Genomic DNA, 14,633 nt, shown 5'->3' on the forward strand with positions numbered 1-14,633 from the left:
ACCTGTTATCCTCTACTTTTCAATAATATCCGGCTACTCGAAGGACCAATGTGAAGTGGGTAGTTTCCACTACTTTTGAGCTGCCCTCTAATGTGGTTAGTGCACCACGGGAGTCAACTCTTTCGGAGAACGATGTGATTATTCTGGCTTATTTTATGCCGTTGTGAATAATGAGCACTGCGTTTTTGCTTGATAGTTTTTTATTGTACGGATGTTTTTGGGAAGTATATTTGGCGATACAAGTGTTACAGAAAAGATGCTGGCGATAGTCAAAAATGGCCGATAACCTCTCTCTCACAGCCCCTTCTTCCTTAGGCCCAATTTTACAGAGTTGCCAACTTAACATAGGAATAGCTAAAAACAGAAATCTGCTCACCCTGTGGTGAGACAAGGTACACTATCGAACACGTGCAAAAACCATTTTCAGAAGAAAACGGCATTCCAAGGTGGGGTCCTTTTGGATTAAGGAAATTAACACATTATTCTCACTAATTAATAAATAGCAAACTTAATAATTTGATGAATTATTATAATAAAATTGGTAATAATTTATCGAAATATTAAGTAATGGTTAAGCATTTTGTAAATACAGTGAATCCTGCACGACATGTGCCTGATAATCGGATGAATCTATAATGATTAATCGATATTTTACGAAAATATTCATACAATCTTTTACGAAAATATTCGAACTTCTGTGTTGCAATATATACGCCTTTCAATTGGAGCTTTCCTCATTTTTTTAGAGTTAGAGAAAAGCGATTTCTCTATCTTATTGGAAAACTGTTAGATTAAAACATTGAAATGGCAATTTTTTAAATTATTTCCATTCTTGCAAGCAAATTTATTCCAGTTAAATTCTCCACCCTGTATAATTAATACTCGCTGCATTAGTTGTTGAGATATGACAACCCTGTACAAATACAGCTCGGACCATAACATCAGAGATAAAGACAAGTAATAACATAACCTTAACTTAGTATGTTCAAAACCGCAGGTTAAGTTGGTTTACATTAGTAATTTTTTATTAAAATTGTTGTAATGCTAGGTCTAAGAGTGAGTAGTTTTAACGAAAATCTAGGGGAGCCGGAACAAGATGCTAATTCAGCATTAACGGAACTGGATAAGGGTTTGTTCATATATACTAAAGCTAATCTGGGATTTATCTTATTTACGAACACATTGTAGGGCTTCGATCCGGGAAAGTTGGTGAACAATGCGAAGCAATAGTTAGATTTCCTAAGTTATTTGAAAAATATCCATTTCCTATCCTGATAAATGCTTCATTGCTGAAGTTGTCCGATGTTTTTCGTATGGGGTAAATTGAGTACAGAACACTACATTGTTTATGTTTGATATTTTACATTTTACAGCAACAATTTCCTTCGTCTTTGCGTCTTACGAGTGTGTCAACAAAGTGAGAAGCATTTGGATAAAATATCAAATGTTGATGAGTTTGTCAGAAGAGTTTATAGGTGATTATTAGCAATCTTGTGTAATTAGACTTAGTAATTTACATTTATGGAAGCGTACCTTACACTATTGGCAACTTTCATTTTTTGCTCTTTTGCATGTACGTATGCCGTTCTCATTTTTTACGAAAAATAATAATATAAATGTAATTTTTACCACAAGTTCGTGGGTCTATTTATGTGCGTTTAGTGAGAAAAACTCAAAATGTTTCCTTCTTAATTTTTTTTCGTACTCGCCAAGCAAACCCCTGTAACCACTTTTTTTAAATTTTAAAATCATACTCTATCCAAAACAAAATATTAGTATTAAAAACGAATGGACCGTTGTCTCAAGATAATATAAATATTCCATAAATCATTAGTGAAAATTATATTTGTGTCTTTTACAGTGTTATTCACTCTAATGATCCTATAGCAAGAGCCGTAACCTTAAGGACGTTTGGTGCTGTAGCAGCTATTATTCCAGAAAGACAACAAATTCATCATAGCATTAGAAGAAGTTTAGATTCACATGACAATGTTGAAGTGGAAGCAGCCATATATGCGGCGATTCAGTTTGCTGCTCAATCGAAGTCAGTTGTACTATATTATTCGACATTTTGTATGTTAAGCTGTTCGTTTTTAGGACATTTGCTGTCAGCATGTGCAACAAGGTATCTTATATGATCCAAGGACAGGCTACTACTGCTAATATGAAATTACAATTGATTCCCATACTGCAATATATGCACCATGACACAGCCACTGCCGCTATGGTTAGAACACTGTGTGTGGATTTGCTGCCCTGTTATCCTGCTCAAGATTTTGTTTTGATTATTCTGAATACACTGTCGAAACTAGCTGCTGCAACACTAGTACATATTCCTAACCAGGTGAGGTTTAAGGAAACCGCAATTTTAAGTTAATTGATAAATTTTACTTCTTAGGTAACTTTGCTACTGAAATACTTAAAAACTGACCCGAGATGGGAAGTAAAATCTAAAGCCTTGCAACACCTTTACGAGCTGGCAATACCTGGTGCTCACATTTGGCCTCAAGGTGCTGTTGATGATTTAATTGATTACGTGTTATCCAGTAACAGAAATAAAATATTGATGCCAGGACTGTGCGTTATACAGGTAATCTTTAATTGCTTTAAATACTAGGTTCAAAAATGAATCATGAGTGGAAGATATTGTATTCACACCTACAGCAATATATATGTTTCGTTTTTTTCCTACTTCTGTTCATCAATGCAAACTGTATATTTATTTAATTTTATATTTTGCACGTATCACAATTGCATTGAATTTTAAATTGAATAAAAATCAAAATGAAATAATAATAGAACATCGGGCAGTTATATTGAAATAATCATAAATCAGACTAACAATATCTTTAGCAATCAGGTAACCTTTCGCACCAAACGCATTTCCATATTTTCCACATTAAAATATGGTTCGCTTTTGTCGGCCTCCAATAGATCAGGACTTTACAAATCCTCCTTATTTTTATTGTCAAAAATCATTAGATTTATTGTTATTTAATTGAGGATAACCGCTGTTTGCATGATGTTAAGTAGCTCTTATTTATCTACTACTTAATTTAGGTACTTGTAGAGTCTCCACGGCTCTGTTATGAGAATAGAGCTTCAAATACGAAATTAAGGGAACTTTGCGGAATTCATGCGTTTTCTCCTCATTTTGGAATCGCTGTCCAAGCCATACAAATATTGACTCAAATATTGTGTTATTGGTAAGTGAATAATGGAGTATGACTATCAATAATTAAAAAAAACTGATCAATTTAGCTTTGGAGAAAATCTTCAGCCAGACGGTACTGATGATGTAATTACCTCTCTTGAATCTTTAATACTATTATTGACTGATTCTGAGCAGAAACAACCTAAACACTTGAAAGTTGCCTTGAAATGTGCTGTAAGACTTTGCGAAGCACGGCCGGAATATTGCGAGACTTTTGTTGATCTGTTAGGATGCAGGCTTGATAACGTTGAAGGTAAAAATTCAATATATTGTTATAATTATAATATTATAATTTAATATAAATAATTCAGATACCAGTTGATTTTAAACGTTTACAAACATTTTAAAACCACCGTTGTGTACATATAGGAAGGTTTTGGTGAATTATAAACAATATCATTTTTTTCAATTTTAACTTTATTTAGAAAGCGTGTTGAAAAGTTGACATGACTAGGAGTAAAAGTGCAATCAATAGTCTTGTTTGTTGTCAATATTTTTGTTTTCGTTATTTCGAAAAAAAGTTATATATAAGATATATTTTCCAAATTTTGAAACAATATTACATACATAACAAACAGGAATCATCAAATTAAAAGCTACAATTAACCTTCATCCAGATTTCTTCTTACTTGCTAAAAGCTTATCAACAGAACCATCGCAACCAAAATATGATGATGAAAAATGGAAAACTTTAGTTTATGAAAAGTATTTATTACTTTTATGTTTTTATTTAAAGTTTGCATACCTTGGAAAATCCAACAATTCCCATGGCAGACTGAATGTACACTGAAAATAATATTCAAATGTTCCACTTTAATCAATGATACATTCCTACACACAAATTAATTATTTATTTTGATTATTATTGAAGATTATTTCAAAAGAAAATCCTAAATGTTGAATTTTAGGAAACTACACTATTGTAATATGTGAGGCTTTGGGGGCAATTGGAGGACTGAAACCCGAAACATTACTGCCACAACTTCAGACAATGCTAAAATTACTTGGTTGTCTGAGAGCAATTGAAAGTCCAACCGATGTTCAAACCAACACGAAAGTTATGTTGTGTACTTTATTATTTCAATTGTTATCTGGCTACAAGTGGAATGAAGAAACTAAGAATGCCGTTTTCGAAACAGTGGGCAGTAACAATTTATGGTCTAATTACTGTATAGGTGATTATTGTGGTCTAACTGTAATAAGTTATTTATTCAATTCCTTTGTAATTTAGCAAGAGCAGCTGTGCGATATGGCCATCATCAAATAGGCACTTATATTTTCAAGCAACTTACAGAACAGGTTAGTTCTGAGCATTTTCACTTTTGGCTGGCGTGTTTGAAAGAAATGTCTGAAGCTGAAGCTTTACTATCCGATGAAGATTCTTCTACTCTAGTTACACGACTCGACCAGTCATCTATTCATTATAATAAAGCGATTGCAGCTTTAAAGGTAACTTAATATGTGGTTAGCGTCTAGCTCAGTTCTAATTACTATTTCTAGGCGGCTAGTACTCCATCACATAATTTAACTTTTCAAGCAGAGTATATGAGAATCAGAGCAGAATTTTTGCAGTGTTTAGCACAATTAATATATACTTGCAACATTCTTTGCATAGTTCCTCCTCCAGCCATTGCTGCCACAATTGTCCAAAATACAAGGTAAAACGTTATAATATGTAAGTGAATAAAGTGATATTAAATAAATATCAACTTTAAGGGATGAACATCAAAGATACGGCTATATAACTAACCAGATGAGAAAATGTGTTAAAGATTTTAAAAATTGTGGCGAACTGCATTGGAAACTTTACCAAACGGCTTTTGATGCCGATCCAGTCACTCTGGAGAACATGCAAATGTACGTATAAACCATCTACTTTTCCCTCAATATTTAGAGTTTACTAAAGTACTAGAGTCTACTTTTAGATTACAACAGATGTGTGTTCTAATAGAGCAATCACTGGAAACCGTATGCACTAGTGGCTCAAAAATTCGAGAAGGACCGATGGAATTTGGAACTAAAAATATTAAGTTAGAATCTCGTGAACTAGTAAAAGCTTGTGAAAACTCCTTAAAAGGGGCACAAAAATTGGCAGAAGATAGTGTAACGTCCACTATAACCCACCGGGTAAGTTTTGTCTGTAAGCTAAAAGTTTGATCTGTTTAGTTTTGTTGTCTATTGAGAAAAATTGCTGATCCTGCACTCCAACATTTACATTCTTTCAAGACATTCAATTACGTGGTGATAAGCCTATAGTGTCAAAAGACATGGCTTGCTTTATAAAATTCCATAATTTATTATTGTTTTGAAAATTACCGTGAATTTTCAGTATGCATTTCTTCCTCGTTAAAAGCAAATTGATCCCTGTTATATTTTTTTTTGGTTGAAAAACATATTTTTTATTCGAAAGTTACTAATCAGATTACTTGATTTTGTTTCAAACTGGAAGTTGGTCATTCGTCTGTAGTTTTTGAATTTTTAGCAAAAAATTTTAATCATTTATGATTACTCAAAACGGAGATATTTATAGTAAAACAAATAATTGTGTTGATCAATAATGTGACTAGTAGTTAAACTATAAGTTAGTAACTTGAAAAGAATTCAATGTTTTGAAGTTTATCCGTTTTTAAATTAAGATTCATGACTACTACTACTACTAACGGAAAAGTGGTAATTGTCACTATCAATTTAGATATTCGCAACGAACTAAATTAGAAATTTGGAATGCGCACTTCAAGCTATTTCCATGATGATTTAAACAACTGTTATTTAATTAAATTGTGTCTTATTACAGTATAGGTTTAAATATAAAACAATAGTAACCATTTTCTGGTAATAAAACGAGCTGTACGAAAAGAAGAGGCACTTTGATATGGTTAATTACGGCGGAGTAGAAGCTACTTTACATGAAAAACGCATTGGGTTTTATTACTATTTTAGGGTACATTTTTTCTTTAGAGTTTAATAGTTAACTTAAAATTTTTATATTTCAGCAAGTAGAAATTCTAAAGAAAATTGTCGAAATACTGGCGAACGCCAGACTTCCAGTTCCCCGTTTCTTCTTCCAAATACTTCAGTCGACCAGCGTCAAACTGGCGATTTCGCCACAACCGAGAGTTATGGGAGAATTTATAAGCGTTCAGTCGGGCTCTCAACTGGCAGTAAAAGTAGAAGGTGTTATACAACATGGCCTGAAAGCCGGATTATTCCGAAATATCGAACAAGTGGTCATTAGCGTCACCTCACAGTTGCAGAGCGCCGCAAAGAACAAAGATATCGATCCGAAGGTGGTTATTTAATTAATCACCACTGTAGCACAATCTTGATTGCGATTTTGTTGCAGGTTTTGGAACACGTTTCATTGCTGTCTCAAACGGTCACACCCCACAAGGACTTTTTCTCCGCCCAGTTTCTTCTTGGTTTTCCAAGGGGCGGTCAATATCTTATAGGTTTGTTTGATTTAAATCGCTAAATATGATGCGACTTCTGTATGTGTAACTATTTTAGTTGTTGAAGCATCGGTTATTGATAAAGAGAGTAATACGTGGAAAACCGGCCCAAAAAGTTCTCTCACCGTAAAAGTACCAGAGGAGCCAAAGTTCCTTCCAATAACAGTTCCAGGAATAACAACAAACTCAAATATGTAAGTATTCAAAAAGTGCAAGGACTGATTTTTCCTTTACAGTAATTTAAATTACGAATTCGATAAGATCAAACTGGTGCTCATGCTAGAGAGAGATTCTCTATCAAAAGCATTAAACATTAATGATCTTTAATGATCTCGGCACCCGTTAATGAACGGGTAAATATAGGAGAACAATATTTTTAATGGAATACTATAAGTATTCGACAAAAATACAAGCGTAAACATGAACATAATTGTATTTCAGGATCTTGATGCCTGAGGACAGCCTGTTTATCAAGCCGCATCAAAAGAAACTGCAATAAACCTTATCATTTGTATTGATAATTGGTATAGCATGTGGCAAGCATTATCATCAAAATAAGTTATTTATAATAATGGTTTTTCTTAAATACATTGTTTTGTATGTAAGATATGTATGGATATTATATAATTCCATTATGCAGCCCTAAAACACACATACATTACAGCGTCTAAGCTGTATGGGGTCATTGAAAATTGTTGTTTTTATTTTTATTCTTCTATTTATTTACAAATTACTCGTTTTCTCACTGGCACGCGGAGCAACACACATCCTTCGTGTTCACTAATTAGCATATTTAACAGCTCGTGCGGCAAATTTCCTAATTTTATTACATTCAGCCGATAGCAAAACTTAAACAGTCCGAAGCCGGGCGTTCAATAAAAAAATGTTCTAATAGAATGTTTGTATAAAACTGCTGGACTCTACCTGAGACTTGCCTAAACCATGCTCTAAAACGCATTTGCAAATAGGGGTTAAACGTATAGATGTATACAGAAAAAACCAATGACATAAAATACAAAAATACTTTAATTATCTGAAATAATTTCACATACATATATGCACCAATGGATCATATCCAGGAGAAAGTCTATAATTAAGAATCTTAGTCGTTTATGCTTAATAAGATTAACTTACAAAAATACTTTTATTTATTTCTCATGCACTTCATGAAAAAATTGATTTACCCTCCAGTTTACCTCAAGCGTAGATTTGTTTCGTTTTAATGCCGATAGTTTAAACGCCTAGCTGTTTGGCAAAAAATAAGCAGGTCATTTAAATTATTATAATCTAGCTTATAAAAAATAGCTTTAAACGTAGTAAAGATACAGCGGTCCTTATTCTTATTAGGGTACCGGGTACACTTTATATATAACCTAGAGTAGCCAATTGATATGCAAAATTCCCGAAATTATAAGGATATATAAGATAGATATAAGATACATATATATAAAAAGACAATAAGAATACTAGCTAGAATGAACTGAAAAATTAACGAGTCATATGATCTTGGAAACATATCCACTTTGAGCAAATTGAAATTCTTATTACTAGCCTACATAGGTCCAACATATGGCGAGAGCCTAGTTATTGGCCTATGATCATAATCTCTAACTTTCACATTTTCTTCATGGTTATCGCCACTTTTACCGCCCGTTTTACTTATCAAACGAATATTCGTTATCTCTATATGTCTGTCTACCGCTTTGCACATATCATAAATAGTAAGTGCCGCTACACTTACAGCGGTTAAGGCTTCCATTTCAACTCCAGTTCTACCTTCGCATTGTATTTCCGAAAATAATCTCACTTCTTGGTTTTCCTCATTCAGAGCTGCGGTGACGTTAATCTTGGTCAGGTTGATGTTATGACACAAAGGTATAATTTCTGCGGTTTTCTTGGCTCCGATTATTCCAGCGATCTGAGCGATGCTCAATACGTCTCCTTTTTTCATCGCATTTTCACTGATCATCTCCGTAATTTCACGTCCAACTTTCACAGTTGCTGCCGCTTTAGCTGTACGCGTTGTAATTGGTTTAGAAAGAATATCGACCATCGCTGCTTTACCTTTTTCATTTACGTGAGTTAAATGAGTTCGAGCTGCCTGTTCTATTGAATAATGTCGAATAGTTCTAGGGCGATATGAATGTGATAGGTTGGTGTGAACGATTTGTGGTAGTGCTGGATGATTAATGAATGGATTAGATGTCTTCTGGCTATCTGAAAAAGATGGAAGTGACACAAGTTAAAAACAAACATCTGATATGATATTTCAAATAAAATCAACTAATTTTCCTTTGCAAAAAGAAAAATAATTCAAACTCTCACAATCAACAAATTCAAAACCAAAATCCCACAATATGTTATAGAACGCACACATCTAGTAGCAGAAGTTGGCCTGTGCATAGGTATAAATATAAAGTATTTGCTGCTTTAAAATAGCTGAATTATGACATAAATTGTTACATAGTGATTCAAGAATAAAAGTAGACTTTTAAGACATTGAACCTGCGTATGATTAAGTTTCGCGAAATGAAATATTTGCCGCATATTTCGCAACACTCAGAGCATGACTATAATAAGTCGGGTTTCTGAGCACGACTCGTGATTTGTTCAAATTCAAAACCTCAAAAATTGTTTCAAAACAACTTTAGAAAATTTTTCATTTTTAAAAAATTTGGAATTAATATTTTATAGATAATTTCACCTGGCAGCGTAGCAAAAGACGCCTTAAAAATTGCATGAAAAAAACTAAACATCAATATATGATATACATATTTTGAATGCTGCGACATTTTCAACGAGCTCGTAGATATGTATACATATACGTAAGTAAGTACGTTTTTTCCATATCATTTTGTGTCTGATAAGAGTATAGAAATATGTATCTGGGAAAAATCAATGTAACAAATAGACCATTTGCTTCAATACACAAGTTTGCAACCCTGTACTATTTTGAAAAAAACTACCTGGTGTTACGCCTCTGAACATCAGTTCAAACGGTTTTTATTTAATAATAAAAAATTGTTTTTTTACAAACTTACAATCCACGTATCTCGAAACGGCGTAATCGGAAATCATCAGAAAATGCAACATTATATGGAATTCCTAATAAAACAGGTCTTGATATTAACCTCTTTTTTTAAACAAATAATGCATATTAAAGTGTGTATTCATGCAGTTAAAACGTATTTACCTTTTCGAATTGGATCACCAAAATACTCTACATAATTTAAAATATGAGTTACTACTAAACCATTATCCGCCTATAAGAATCATTGGGCGATTTTCCATTTGTGATAAATTCAACATGCCTGCAAACGAAAACGAATTCCCTTTTTTCTTCTTGCAGGTCAACGGTATTACCTGCATGTCGCTTCTTTTTTTTCCTTACAGCCTGACTAATGAGAGCCAAGAGATCCTCTTCGGAGTGTTGTCCTCTTAAAGCATCTCTCAACGAAATCTCAGTATTTCCAAATAGACACACTTTTAAGTGGCCATCTGCTGTTAGTCTGAGTCGGTTGCATGACCCGCAAAAATGATCGCTCATTGAAGTAATAAATCCGATCTGACCTTTATAACCGGGAATTTTCCACGCCTAAGAAAAAATACCCTGATGGACTTGAGAACAACTTAATTCAAATCTCAAACCTTCGAAGTATCATTCGGTTCATTAATTAAGGAATGAAAATCCGGATGTACTGTTTTAATTATTTTAACCATTTCTTTATAGGATACCATTTGATTTTCATTCCATTTGTTTCCAGAGAAAGGCATATATTCGATAAACCGCACGTCAATGTTTTTATCTTTTGTTAGCTGAACAAAATCTAACAATTCGTCATCGTTTAGGCCTAAAATGTATGGAATTCGTAAACCCCAAACATGCAAATTTTAGAAATGCACCTTTCATAACAACACAATTGACTTTAACCGGATCATATCCAAGCTGTAGAGCTAAATCTATACCCATCATTGCTCGCTTCCACCCGTTTCTTCTTGTGATTTTTTCGTATTTTTCCGCACTTAGAGTATCTAAGCTAATATTTAAAATATCTAGTCCGGCCTTTTGTAGGGCAACTAGTTGCCTTGTTAGAGTCAGTCCATTAGTAGTCATTGCGACAATATCAAGACCCTCTATTCGTTTCAAACTTTCTACAAAAGTAAATAGCTAGAACGAAAGGCTTAAATGCTTCGCAGAATATTGTCTGAACTTACTAACAATGTCGATAATGTCTTTTCTAACCGTGGGTTCTCCACCGGTCAATCTCACTTTGTTAACACCTTGTTTCACAAAAATTTCTGTGATTTTTAATATTTCATCAGTGGTCAATAATTTCGATTTTTCACTCAGATTTACTCCTTCTTCCGGCATACAATATTGGCCTGTGTATAAATACATTAAAAAGAACAAATGACAAATTTTAGGTTCTTATTGTTCTTCCTGTGGGGTGCAATAAAATTACGGCCTGTACGAATGCAGTAACAACTGCGGCAATTAAGAATGTGTATTCAAACTGCGTTTCGCAATGTAAGATGCAGGTCAATTGAATGGACAGTCAGACATTGAATTGTCTTAAATCAATCGATGCATTGCATACGAGATGTTTTCAATATTTACAGTGCTGAAAATAGCCGATAAATTTTAATGTCTTCATTATTATTTTAAGGTTTATACTTATTTACATACATAATACTACTAATATAGTTAATAGTTATTTTATAATTTTATCAACTTCATTTCCGATAAAACATTTGACGGAACTCCAAATATTGTCAGTCGTACAAGAATTAGTTTCACTTTTAAATTCTCGTACCACTTTCTGATAATAAAATGATGTATCTGATATTTTGAAGAAATGTCTAATGTGTGGAACAAAATGACAGTATCATTACGGTGGTCTAATAATGTGCACATATTTTAAAATATCTCTTCAGACACGCACAAAAAAAAATTAAATGATTTGAGCGTATGTAGGCTTCCTTCGAATATTTCCAGCAGTAGTCGGATTTTTTTGCTTCAAAAAGATAATGTTTTTAAGCAACACAAAGTTGCATAATTTTGTGCTGATTTAACCGACTCTGTATCTCTTAAGATTTACGAGATCTCAATGCTAACACCTCGAATTTTTAACACTTTGTATACTATATAATAATCAGGGTAAACAGTTGAATATGATTTTAGAGAGTAGAGTTTCGTGGTTTTGCAGTTACTTTCAATATTATTATATTAATTTCCCGTTGATAGGCGATTGGGAGCTTCCACGGCCGTCCTTAGATAGTTTGGAATACGTTTACCACATTTTGCAGATGTTTCTGCTATTTATCTAGAAACACGCATTTACATGGAAAATCATCCGTGTGATTTGGCGCTTGAGTTGATCGGTTGAGAAACATAGCTTGTAAGTTTCTAATAAATCACATAAAAATTATTGATGCTGTAGAATTGGGAAACTTACATCTTAAGTTACACCTTTCCGTTACTGAGATCCTTAAGTAAGTATGGTGCCTTCCAAATGTGTCGGTTAGTGGACTATCAGAAATCTGAAGAAATAAAATAAATGTTAAATAATGTCAGTTTACAGAAACTAGTTTAGGATTAGTCACTATATTATTATTACTTATTATGATCAGCATTATTTTGAATGCATCGAGGGCAAAACTAAGATCAACATTATTTTTTAAGATTTTGTAATATTTTACTATATTTTTTTTCGAAATTATCAAAGGCGATATCGCGAATTTTCTCAAGGGCGCAAAACTTTCTTATATCATTATCAACAAGTCCATATGTGAGGAAACAGAAATAGAGCTAAAATGTCCAAATGTAATAAGCTGCAATGTCGGAAATTATTGGAAACAAAACTGGGAAAAGAATCAGAAGTACTTATCTATAAGACCTTTTAATGCTATTATAAAACTGTTGTTTTTGAAAGTAGAATACACTTCGTTATTACCTATATTGCGTCTCACCGCATACACAAAATAGATGTGATTCCATAGCATTAAATTAATTCACGAATTAAGACAATTATTTTCTTTTTGAGTGTGAGAGCTCCATAAATTAGATGAAAACCTACTTAATTTCGACCTATAAGTATGTGTATAGTAGATTTGTTTTACTGGAATACCCTGAAGATACTAATTTCAAATGATCTTGAAACCGATTTAACATGAAATTATAAAAATAATAATTTTTTTTGTGTATTTATTTACAAAAAAAATTGTTTTTCTTCTGATACCATTAATTTTTGGGAATGTCTAACACCATGGGAGAAATATTAGTATAGTCATAGATTATACAACTTTATAACACTATTATATATATTATATACAGAGTGATTCAAAATTGGCGTCATTCCTTTTAAGGGGTGATAGACGCTCCCTTGGGGAGTACGAGAAAAATATTGAAATTTTTTTTTTCGAAAATCTCTAGAAGATATTAACAGTTGAAAATTGAATTTTATCTTTGTTATTAAGCATTATTTTGAAATTGTTCCATATTTAATTGGTAGCATATATATTATTTTTAAACATCAATATTCGAGATTATGTGAACAGGTTGACATTTTGTCAACCAATCTTGTTGAATTTACCGTTTATCCTTGTCTATCTTATTGTCAGTCTTTATAATGCCATGGTTTCCGGAGTTTTAAATAATTACGGAGCAACAGGTATTTGCGCAATGTCAATTAGGCAGATTACCTTGAAAAACATTGCTGCCGTATTTCTGATATAGTTTTTCGCAAATTTCTCAGTTTGTAAAAGCAATTAATTTATTTTACTATTTTTTCTGTACTCCTATAATAGCGCCAGACAACACCTCCAGAGGAATGACGCCAATTTTGAATCACCCTGCATAGTGCAGTGATTCCGAAACCCTTTTAGCATTTTCATAGTAAAAACTTTCCCACGAACCCTGTGGAACTACATAAATGCATAATAAAAAAAATCTAAATTTAACTTTCATGTCTTGAATGTTAAATGCCTTGCCTGATTAAATTATTGTGATCAATAAATGATGATCAAACTTTGGCCTCGAGACTCTTCGAGATAGAAACAAAAATGATAAGAACCCATGCTTGGGAAATGACTCCTATTCCATACATACAGCGAGATTCAAAATTGGCGACATACTTTTTAAGAGATTACTGGGACGTACTGGAAGAATGCGGAGAAACGGTTTGTTCTTCGCAAATACAATTAATCTGAAACGGCCATGAGGAAATCTTACCTGTTTTTGAATAAATGCAGTTGACATCCACTTTGAAAAAATTCCATTGAATTGTTTCATCCAAACAGGCCTCACTAACGCATGCATTTTTAAACCAACGTCTTCCGTGTTTAGGTTCGTTAATAAAATTTACTGTTTAGCTGATTGAATCGCAATAAAGTACAAGTTTTATTATGTGCTCACGTTGTCGCGTCTTTATCTATGCAATGAATTAGTTGTAAAATGCAGCATGAATGCAAACATGCAAGTAGCTTTTAACATCCACAAATTTGAGGTTATGTACGTTGCACCCACAGACTTTGTACCTACAGATTATCAAACTATTTGTTGGTTGCACCACGCGGAACCAAAGAATAACTACGTTCCGTATACGATTCATATACGTAGATTTTCTTGACAGAAGAAGTATAGTAAAGTATGCGTTTTTAGTATAAAACGGAAATGTAGGATTAGTATCTACATATGTATATAAAAATATACTAGAAGAAAAAATAAGAAGCATCTACCAATGTTAACGAGGCAGATTATATTGAAAAACATTGTTGCCGGCGTTCTGATCTAGTTTTTTGCAAATATCTTAGTTTTTAATAACAATTAATTTTTCTACTATTTTTCATGTACCTCTAAAACACCCGCACGCAACATCCCCAAGGCACTACGCCAATTTTGAATCATCCTGTAGATTTTATATTATACTCTCCCGATTTTATATTGCGCTTAATGGCAACATTGGATTTTA

General features: G+C 33.0%; 2 protein-coding genes across 5 annotated transcripts; one reads left to right on the forward strand and one right to left on the reverse strand.

Annotated features, from left to right (window-relative positions):
- Positions 1-948: 948 nt before the first annotated feature.
- LOC109542867 (integrator complex subunit 7) lies at positions 949-7,268 on the forward strand. 2 transcript variants are annotated; one of them, XM_019912315.2, is made up of 17 exons: positions 950-1,129; positions 1,189-1,318; positions 1,374-1,475; positions 1,862-2,044; positions 2,098-2,344; positions 2,399-2,590; positions 3,061-3,206; positions 3,262-3,467; positions 4,123-4,389; positions 4,446-4,663; positions 4,715-4,872; positions 4,931-5,071; positions 5,140-5,341; positions 6,208-6,501; positions 6,558-6,663; positions 6,722-6,857; positions 7,105-7,268. In XM_019912315.2, exons 1-17 carry the CDS (start codon positions 1,042-1,044, stop codon positions 7,160-7,162), a joined length of 2,874 nt encoding a protein of 957 aa, XP_019767874.2. In that variant the 5' UTR covers positions 950-1,041; the 3' UTR covers positions 7,163-7,268. The 2 variants fall into 2 exon arrangements, with proteins under 2 accessions (XP_048524099.1, XP_019767874.2); XM_048668142.1 differs by lacking the exons at positions 6,208-6,501; positions 6,558-6,663; positions 6,722-6,857; positions 7,105-7,268 and adding an exon at positions 6,009-6,138 and having other exon boundaries at positions 949-1,129.
- A 403-nt stretch (positions 7,269-7,671) lies between these two features.
- Positions 7,672-14,242, reverse strand: LOC109542868 (molybdenum cofactor biosynthesis protein 1). Of its 3 annotated transcripts, none has more exons than XR_007281916.1 (8): positions 13,895-14,242; positions 12,120-12,204; positions 10,879-11,046; positions 10,567-10,815; positions 10,312-10,514; positions 10,027-10,258; positions 9,857-9,974; positions 8,794-8,880 (listed from the first exon to the last, which is right to left on the reverse strand). XR_007281916.1 is itself a non-coding variant. In XM_019912317.2 (7 exons), the coding sequence occupies exons 1-7, from the start codon at positions 13,979-13,981 to the stop codon at positions 8,216-8,218; spliced, it is 1,689 nt and encodes a 562-aa protein (XP_019767876.1). In that variant the 5' UTR covers positions 13,982-14,232; the 3' UTR covers positions 7,672-8,215. The 3 variants fall into 3 exon arrangements, 1 of the variants encoding a protein (XP_019767876.1); XR_007281915.1 differs by lacking the exon at positions 8,794-8,880 and adding an exon at positions 9,634-9,768; XM_019912317.2 differs by lacking the exon at positions 9,857-9,974 and having other exon boundaries at positions 7,672-8,880; positions 13,895-14,232.
- Between the last annotated feature and the right edge of the window lie 391 nt (positions 14,243-14,633).

This window comes from Dendroctonus ponderosae, unplaced genomic scaffold, assembly GCF_020466585.1.
Source record: "Dendroctonus ponderosae isolate FM_Combo_2020 unplaced genomic scaffold, Dpon_F_20191213v2 Dpon_F_20191213_7, whole genome shotgun sequence".
Classification (NCBI taxonomy): domain Eukaryota; kingdom Metazoa; phylum Arthropoda; class Insecta; order Coleoptera; family Curculionidae; genus Dendroctonus; species Dendroctonus ponderosae.

Coding starts and splice junctions, on each gene's coding strand:
- LOC109542868 (XM_019912317.2), bottom strand. CDS start 13,981: ATGCATGCGTTAGTGAGGCCTGTTTGGATGAAACAATTCAATGGAATT. Junction 10,515..10,566: donor CAATTGTGTTGTTATGAAAG/GTGCATTTCTAA, acceptor CATACATTTTAG/GCCTAAACGATGACGAATTG. Junction 10,259..10,311: donor AACCGAATGATACTTCGAAG/GTTTGAGATTTG, acceptor ATTTTTTCTTAG/GCGTGGAAAATTCCCGGTTA.
- LOC109542867 (XM_019912315.2), top strand. CDS start 1,042: ATGCTAGGTCTAAGAGTGAGTAGTTTTAACGAAAATCTAGGGGAGCCG. Junction 1,476..1,861: donor TTTGTCAGAAGAGTTTATAG/GTGATTATTAGC, acceptor TGTCTTTTACAG/TGTTATTCACTCTAATGATC. Junction 2,591..3,060: donor CAGGACTGTGCGTTATACAG/GTAATCTTTAAT, acceptor TACTTAATTTAG/GTACTTGTAGAGTCTCCACG.